The sequence below is a fragment of the Acyrthosiphon pisum genome, chromosome A2 (genome assembly GCF_005508785.2).
Source record: "Acyrthosiphon pisum isolate AL4f chromosome A2, pea_aphid_22Mar2018_4r6ur, whole genome shotgun sequence".
Lineage (NCBI taxonomy): Eukaryota > Metazoa > Arthropoda > Insecta > Hemiptera > Aphididae > Acyrthosiphon > Acyrthosiphon pisum.
Window position 1 is genome coordinate 93,107,237 of NC_042495.1, and position 10,091 is coordinate 93,117,327.

At 29.8% G+C, this 10,091-nt stretch overlaps 1 protein-coding gene across 1 annotated transcript; it reads right to left on the minus strand.

Moving 5' to 3' along the window:
* Positions 1-7: 7 nt before the first annotated feature.
* LOC100162441 (60S ribosomal protein L5) lies at positions 8-8,243 on the minus strand. Its single transcript, NM_001326640.1, is given in 6 exon segments — positions 8-254; positions 7,068-7,245; positions 7,311-7,513; positions 7,572-7,706; positions 7,771-7,956; positions 8,151-8,243. Coding segments are annotated over 6 exon segments (903 nt in total). The 5' UTR covers positions 8,154-8,243; the 3' UTR covers positions 8-56.
* Between the last annotated feature and the right edge of the window lie 1,848 nt (positions 8,244-10,091).

Genomic DNA, 10,091 nt, shown 5'->3' on the forward strand with positions numbered 1-10,091 from the left:
CTTTTAATAAGTTTTATATGTTTTATTGAAATAACACACTCAGCACATAAAACGGTTTAGGATTCCATCTCTTCGCCTTGTAACTCTTTAAGATACGCAGCTTTGGCATCTACAACACGTTGTTTGCGCTCAGCATTGGTTAATTTCTTAGCGTTCCAGCGTTTAGGTTCCTTTGAAACTTCCTTCTTCGGCTTCCTATCTCGTTTCGGGTCACTCCTGATATTTTCATGAGCTTTCTTGTACATATTTTCCAACTATAAAATAATATAATTTGTGAATTATCAGAATTTTGAAGAAAATAAAAAAATTCTTAATAAAAAACAATGTTTTCATTTTGCAACATGTAGGGCGCTTAAAAAGGATACCTTAATTTACAATAATAATGCATTTAAATGTATTAATGGCTTTTGATTAAATTAATCCCTTCCCCTGAGCTGTATGGTTAATATATATTTTTATTTAAAATACGTATCAAAATTTTGGAATTGTGAAGCTTTTTTTTTTTTTTAATTGACATGGATGTTTTAACACAAAATTATAAACCGTGGAACAAATCTAGCTTAGCAGTCCCTCGAAATTTCGATTTTTTTTTTTTGAAACCTATGTATTTTGACAAGCTTAGAACGATGGTGCAAAAATAAATTTTCGGAAATGATAGTTTTTAAGTTATAGACTTGCAAAGTTTACAATTTTCGGTGTTTTATGCATGCTCGTCATGCTCTATTTTAACGTTCTTATAACAAACTTTTAAATTATTTTTCTCGGAAACATATGTATTTCAACGAGTTTTATTTCAAAAGTTAAGAACCGTATGAATTTGTTGCACAGTCACCAAACGGCGTCACTCGATCGCTCAGACAATTAAAAACGAAAATATCCCTCGATTAGTTATGCAACACCTACCCAAGGGTTAAAAAAAATGCATTTTTGTTGCAATGAGTCTCCAAGCGGGGTTGCTCGCTCAGAAAATGAAAACGAAGCGTTGAGCGCATGAGTAAAACACCAAAAATTGTGAACTTCGCAAGTCTATAACTTTAAAATTAATCATATCCGAAAATTTATTTTTGCACCATTGTTCTAAGCTCGCCAAATTACATTGGTTTCATAAAATAAAAAAATTGAGGGGATGCTAAACTAGATTTATACCCGATATTTTATACAATCACATTATATATATATAAGATAGACAGGGCCAGATTTAGGGAAGGGGCAGGCCCCATACAAGATTCAATTAATAATAAAAGGTAACTTAAATATGATATAATCAATAATGGTACAGATCGAAACAAATATCTCAATTTAATAAATTAATATGGCTTTATTAGTCTCTTTAACTGTGTAACTAGAACTAAAGAAATAGGAGGATCTTGTTTAGATCATGAAAACATCAAAAATGTTTAAACGTTTGTTGCCCATACTTCTTTAACTGATCATTACTCAATAGTTACCAATATAAGCAACCTAGTCTTCAACAGGAACAAACTTTCAAATCCAAAAAGCATAAAACATGTTGATTACTCAAAACTATCAAGTTTATTAAAGAACTATGATTTGCCATCAGTAGTGAACAACTCTAATGTAAATTCTGTGGCGAATAAATTTATTGAAATTATAAAAAATGAAGAAAATAATTGTTCTTCAGAAAAAAAAAATAACCATAAAATAAAACATTTAAGCCTTGGGCAACAATTGCAATCATAATATAAATTTGTTGTAGAGATTAATTACATTTGGTTTTAAAAGAGCATTAAACGAAAAATTTACTAAAAATAGTGCTATTTAAAATATGAGAATACGTAAACTAACACGATAAAAGAAACTAAAACTAAATTTTATAAATCTGAACAAGAAAAAGCCAAAATGATTCGAAATTAAACTGATAAATTATTAAAAACGCAACAAACCGTTCTAAAACAAATTCTTTTCTTCAAACTATTTAATAACAAATTTGGCAAAAAACTGCACTCCACAAATAAATAAATAAAAATAAATTTTAAATTATTTTAATGAGTACATTACAAATGCAGCGCAAAACATGTTTAACCAAATAAAATTTACAAGACAAAACATACATAACATAGAATGAACAACTAACCTGAAATACTACAGACATGTAATTAATGATGAAGAAATTATAAAAGCAATAAAGGCTTCAAAAGATAATTCTTCTCCAGGATTATATAGAATTTCAGTAAAAATGCACAAATTAAATGTACATTCATCTTTTGAAAAAATTATTAAAAAAGAATTAGTCCATTACCTTGAAAGTAATAATCTTCTATCATGTACCCGATTCGGTTAGGTTACCGGTTAAGTACTAAACAAGCAATTGCAACAGTATCAAGATATATTTATAATTTTTTCAAAAAAAAAAAAAAAAAAAGGGGCAAGTGTTTACTTGGATCTAGCAAAAGCATTTGATACTAAATAAATCATTAAGTATTAACACATTTGGTATCAATGGAACGGCTCAGAATTTATTAAGTTCATATTTAAAAAATAGAAAACAACACGTTTGAATAAACAATAAATTAAGCGAATAAATTTCAATTATGTAGTGTACCTTAAGAGATAACTTTATCACCTACACTGTTAAATATACACATAAACCAAATTCATTACTCGAATACACACGGAAAACTAGTAGGCCACGCAGATGATAAAGTACTTTTTGTTGAAGGCCAATCCTGGGATGAAGTATTTGCCAGTGTTCAGTCCGACATGAGTAAAATACAAAAATGGCTATGTGAAAATAATTTATCCCTTAACTCAGAAGATACCTACATTTTACCAGTTACTACACTATATAGCTAATTCGAATCAACTAAATAAAACAAATCTATGTACACATTAGAATCACAGTTTAAATCAAAATGTATATACATGACAAACCTTCGTAAAAATAGGCAAAAACTGTAAATATTTAAGTATAGAAATGTGTTATTATCTTAAATGGAATGACCACATAAAATGTGTAAAATTAAATTTGGTCTATGGAATCAGTTAGGTCTGAATCGGCAACATTTTAAACCCTCGTATAAGTGCATACACTCAGTATGAACATGCAAATGCATACAATTCCGGTCTCTGCTCACAACAAACGTATAGGATTACTGCATTATTTATCATTATTAGTTGTAAGACTTTAGTAATTATTGTTAATTTTAGCTTTATATTACCATATTATATTGTATTATTTAACTAAACTATTTTTTACATAACACTATAGTTATGTGAGAAATGTATATTACAAATTGTAATTATTTCATTTATTTGAACTATTTAATGAATTTATATTTCAAATAGTGAACTCATGGGCCCCCAACATGAAGACATCTTCAGTGGGTCCCATTATCTTCTTGAAGAATAAATAAAAATAAATAAGTGGTCCCCAGAAAATAAGTACCTTTTGCCCTAAGTTTGTCAATTCTAAATAGATCCTGGGGCCCTCACAACACTAAATCCGGCCCTGTTTATAGATTCCACATTAATCAATTTTTATTAGGCATTAATAAAGCTCAGAGGGAAACTGGTAGGCATATAAACTATTGTCTATTTATAAATACAATCTCAGAAGAATTAATTATTCAATGGCAGGTATAATGGTTTTATACATTTGACAAAAGCTCTGTTCAAATTTAACTTGCCAAGTTTAAAATGTGATTTTCTAAAACAAAAAATGATTTATTTAATATTTAGAGGTACCTTAAAAGGAACTATTTATTGATCCAATAAGGCCATCCTAGAGTTTAAGCTTGTTAACCATTTTATAACGTAACGAAACTTGACAGGATCAATTAATAAAAATTACAATTTTAAATATTAAAAAACTATATATAAAGAAATTGTATTAAATTATTGATTTATAAAACCTGTAACATCTACCCTTTAAACATTTATAACTCGGTCATTGTCTGTGTCACAATTAATGGGATACCAAAATATTATGTGTAGCCACTCACAACAATGTAATATGAAAATTACTAATTTTTAGTCATAAATCCCTAATATAATGTTAATTTGTTATGATAATTACTTAATTTGGATATCATATTTGATATTAACATTTAAGTTGGTACTGCATTATAAATTACAATAGTTTTTTGACCCCTGACCTTGTGAAATTGTAATGGTCGCTAAGATGAACTAGTCATAACATTTACCCGTGTATATGTTACGGTCAATGTGGTTCTGCTCGGGCAATGTGAACCACGGTATTTTTCTAATAAATTAAATTCAATGACATTTTATAATAAACTATAACTATTTTTCGTATCTATCGTACTGCCTATTTAAGAATCATAGTTTTCCCATATGTGATATGTTCATATCGGAATGATAAAATTTATAGCTGTCTTGATAAAATCAGTCAACAATATAATATGAACAATAAATTATATTTCGACTAACCACTAACCAGTCGAGTTTTTGTACTTCACACGACAGTACGACACTATTAGTATATTATACTTCGTTACCTACTATTTTGTACGCGTGTGTTGAAAATGGAATCCAAATTTAACGAACATTTGAAAAAAGTTATCAAAAAGAAAAAATCTAACAGTACTTTTATTTGTAAATCTAAATATGATGAGATAATCAATTATTTAAAACAACTTAAGCTAGAGAAGAAAATTAATTCAAAATTGATGAAGAAATACGACGTAATGACTGTACTCGGAGACGAAAAATTAATTATGCCAATAACTGCAGAAGGTAATTGTGTAAAATTATATGCTTATAATGAAGAGTTATTTAACATTTTACATGACACACATTTATCTATTGGGCACGGTGGTAGAAACCTCATGGAGTACGAAATAAATAAAAAATTTAAAAATATAACCAGAGAAACAATAACGTCATATTTAAATTTTCGCGAGTCATGTGAGAGAAAAGGAAGCACAGTTAAAAAAGGATTGGTGGTTAAACCAATTATTTCTTCGGAAATGAATTCGAGATATCAAATAGACCTTATTGATATGCAAGCGCAACCAGACGGAGATTATAAATTTATATGTGTCTACCAAGATCATTTGACAAAATTTGTTATACAAATTTGTTAAATTTGTTATACTGGCCTCTAAGACAGTGTGATTATGTCAGGTAATAATAATTTATTAAATTATATATTATATCACTATTAAAATTTCAAAATACAGTAGAACCTCATTAATCCGGACCTCATTAGTCCGGACAGCCGTTAGAAGCAGATGAATATGATCTAGGTTATCATATTTTAACAGAGGAGGAGATTGTTGAAAGTGTGACTGCTACAGAAAACTCTGAAACGGATGAATATGATCAGGATGAAGCAGATGATAATGTAAACCCTAAGCCAAAACTTGGTGAAATAAAAGATCATCTAAACATTGTCATCAAATACGTTGAAGATAATAACGATGATAACATATCTGCATATTGTGAGCATCTAAGGCATCTTCGCGAGTTAATCGTTAAAGAAATCACTGTGAAAGGAAGACAACCAAAGATAAGCAGTTTTTTCAAACCAGTGTCAAATGTGAATAACAAAAGTGTGCCTTAATACTATGTATGTAATGATTATATGTATGTAATACACAATTATGTATGTATCTACTATTTTTTTTAATAATATAATAATAATATATGGTTTAATAAAATATGCAATAACATTTTTATAAGTTTATAATTTACGATTTTTGGTTATTTTGTTTAATCCGGACTTTCATTAATTCGGACAACCTAGAGCCCCAATTAGTCCGGATTAATGAGGTTCTACTGTACCTATATTTCAATGAAAGATATCTTCTACGAAATCGGTACGACCGAAGGAAAACTGTAACAACTATACAGTAGAAACCAATTTACTATTTGTAAGGAAAAATTTGTACAGATCAAAGACGTACCGGGTAATTCAATTTCATTGCGAGAAGCAGCCCGCTGCTTTTCTAATTTAGGGGGACAAGGATATGATCGGTGTACTTGTACACAGGGCTGCAAAACAAATAAATGAAAGTGTCAAAAAGCAGACAGGCTATGTAATTCTAAGTGTCATTCTTCTAAATCTTGTACGAATAAATAGCTAAATAATATATAACATAATGATGTTAATTATTTTTTTTTTCATTCCATCAACATAATAATATAATGAATCTATAATATTTAAAATGTATTAGTAAAATTATATAACGATATTAGATAATATTCTTGGCTCACATTGCCCGGGCAGGACCACATTGACCGGGCAAAGTGTACTTTGCCCAGTATTCCACATTGCCCGTAACATATACACAAAATACCTAACACCACAGATATCCTGCTGTTGCTTAAGCACCTTTTAAAAACCTCTTTATAATGGAATACTTATAAGACAGACATCTCCGAAAAATAAAAAATAACAGTCTAGTAATAACTTGTATATTTTAGTCTGCATAGAAAGGAAAAATGAGTTGGTTCCAAGTGAATCTGTTGTTAAGGTAAATTCTATATAGAATGGAAATTTCCCATCAGAGAAATTGGTATAATGTAGCAGTCTAAAGGTTAATATTATAAACAAAGATATTTTTTTGACTATCTCTAAAAATTATTGTAAGGAATGTTATCTACCTTAACTATAGTTGTTGTAACCTATACAGTCAGTGGTCACTGCGCATTATAAAACAGTGTTGCGTGTGCAATTTTGCAAAGTATGCTTAATGTCAGGGATTACATTGACCGCAAGAGTATAAAGATATTAATGAATACCTATTAGATTATTTATAATTTATAATATGTAAATTATGATAAAAATATTTAATACTTGCTACTAAAATTCTTAATTTTTAAATTCAAACTCAAGTTTTCAAATTAAGGGCCGTTCTTACAATGTCCGGTAAAGTTTTGGTTAACGCTAACCAAATGATAACAGATTTTATTACCAGCAGAATTCGGCCGGTTAAGTGTCGGTTAACTTTAATTGGACATTGTAAGAAACACCCTTAATGATATAGGTACCTATTGTTTATTATTTTTAATCCAATATATCATTGTTTATTTTATTTCTAAACAATTTGAATTACTTCATGCTAAATAATAAAGTGACTTACATCATCAGCGACGATTCCTAATTTGATGTACTGAGAGAACTGACGATTGTAAGAATCTTCATCCTCTTCTTCTAATTTTCGCATGTACTCAGCTACGTGCAAACCCAAAATGTGTTTACGATGAGTCTCAGCACTGTATTCTTTAGCTTCAGCATCATAGCCTGGGAATCGTTTCACGCTAATAGTAAAAAATATAAGGTTTAATAATTATTCATAAAAAAGCCAGATATTATCTTTTATTACCTGTGAGGAATATTAAAACCTCCATCGACGGCTCCTTTCATTGCTCCAAAAACTCTAGCACCAGTGCTGGTCTTCATCAAACCAACATCTAGATTGCAACGGAAAGCATTTGGACCTTCATCGGCAGGTTCAACATAGTATTCTTCACCATTAGCTTCTTTCAACCCTTCGTACAAACGGTCCAAACCAAGTTTTTTCAATAACTAAACATAGAAACGTGGAATTAAAACAAGGTATAACAAATTAACTTGAATAACTTACCCTGCGAGCGACTAAAAGTCCAGTGCAGTACGCTGCAGCATAGTTGGTTAATCCTACTTTAATACCATATTTAGGCAGTTCGTGGCTGTAAGCAGCGCATACGATTTTGTCTCCTTCAATACGAGAGTGTGCAACCTAAGTGTTCGGAGAATATTTATTGAAAAAATGTTACGACCATCGAAAATAAATTTATACGAACCTGGCATGTGATGTCTCGGTTAGAGAAACGAACGATTAAACGGTACTTGGGTGTATCATATTTGTTCTTGTCTTGGACGATCAAACGTTTGCGTGCATAGTAGTCAGTTTTACCTTCACGACGCCTCTTGAATTTGACTTGATAACGTTTAAAGTATTGTTTGTTTTTAACAACTTTAACGAAACCCTGAAAGTTTGAACGATTTTATTATTAACACACATAATGGTCTCGTTGGTAATAAAATGTCCGAGTGGACGGACAGCGTCTAAGTGAAGCGAGTGGTTAGCAATTTTATCCGGTCGAATCCACGAAAGTGTAAAACGCAAAACGTAATAAATTGAAACAAATATACTTAGGTACGAATAATTTCGATTACTTACCATTATTAATACGAAAAATCACAAGCAAACGACGTAAACCCAAAGGATACGCCGTGCAAAAATAATGATTTCTAAAGAGAAGTAAGAAAACTCAAAAGAGACAACAACTTCGGGAAACGGGAGGAGATAACGTAACCTACAAATTACGGTACACCGTCATGGAAGACAATACCGTAGACATTACACGTGCCGTGATTCGTGAACACTGTCATGAACACTGTTCGCTGTTTTTCCTCCATGCTAAACATTAGTATCACTTTTTAAATTTGAAAACATTATTATTATCATCAGAATAATTTGATAATTTAAAATTTAAATATAATAGAAAATAATAATATAATATAATCTAGAAACAGGAAATTAGAAATTCGTCAACGGTATACACGATCCACTATCCACTTTTTTGTATTACTTAAGGAATGTCCTGTGGTAATACAAACTTCTATTTTTCATATGAGAACCCCTCTTTTTTAATGTAAAATATGAAGTGGATGATTTTTTTGAAAATGTTTATGTATCTATATAGGTACCTAATCCAAATTTGAATGAGTAGCTTCTTAATTATTAAAATGTTTGTATTAAGGATAATACTATAATAGTTCTTAAAAATGGTTTTACATAAATATAAAACTGGATCTAGTATTTATTATATTTTTTATGGCCCATTTTTACAAATTGTAATAACTACAATTTTCAAATCACCATGGTCAAATCACCTATGCATAGGCCCCATATCTTATAAATGTATTACCATGGTCCTTAGAACACAAAGTTGAATAACTCAAAAACTACCCATTCGAATTTTGATTCTGATACCTACCTACCTACATCAAAAATGTCAGGAAAAATATTCACTGTATAATTTACTGTCTAAAAAGGATGTTCAATTTGATAAACAGAAGGTTGTATCTCCACAGGACATTCTATAAGTAGTACAAAAAATCTTGAGTTTGAAAATATGGTCTTAAAGTATATTTAAAAATTCAAAAAATCAAATTTTGAATAACTGTGTTATTGAAGAAGAATGGGGGCGAGCCACATGCTTACTGCTTGGTGAATCATCCTGTATAAAATATGGACATTGGTATATTGAACATTGTTGAACTTTGTTGTGTACTTTAATACTTATATACGAAAATAAATATTTTTCCAAATTAATTTGATATCATTTTATTAATATGACTAATTATATTTGTATATTATATTTTATAAAATAGATAACTTATAAAAATAAGATAAAATAGATCACCATAATATTTTAGCTGTGTGGCACTATTATATTAGACCATGCACCGGCAACCCGCGGGCCGCATGCGGCCCTCCAATTATAATTCATGGTGTTTAAAATTTTAATTTTGTAGCTTAAATTGTTATAAAATATATAAATAATATTTAATCATGACTATTGTATAACAATGCGAGATAAGCTATGATCGAGAACGTAATCGAATCGTATATAATGTATATATCGTCGATTACCGCAAATACGTATCAGGTTATGACTTATGGCCTAAGTGCAGTTCGTTTCGAAACATTCTAAAGTGAAGTTCAAATTTCTGATTTTCTGATTTTTACGTACAAGAAAATAAAATCAAATTGTTTCAAAACCCTTTTTCTGTCGACATTGACGATGTTGAATCTAATTTACAGATGGAAGTCATAGAATTGCAAAACAACGATATTCTTAAAAATGCTTTTAAAGGAAGTAATGACCTAAAAATATTTTATTCAAGTCTTTCTGAAATAGATTTTAAAGGCATTAAAAGTTTTGCTAAAAAAATGATTACTGCTTTCGGTATTAATCTTTTATCTATGCTTTCGGTAGCACATATATTTGGGAGCAGACATTTTCAATAATTAAATTTCGAAAAAATAAATATTGTTCACGATTAAGCGATGAACACTTGAATGCTGTTTTAAGGATATCAACAACCAATATAA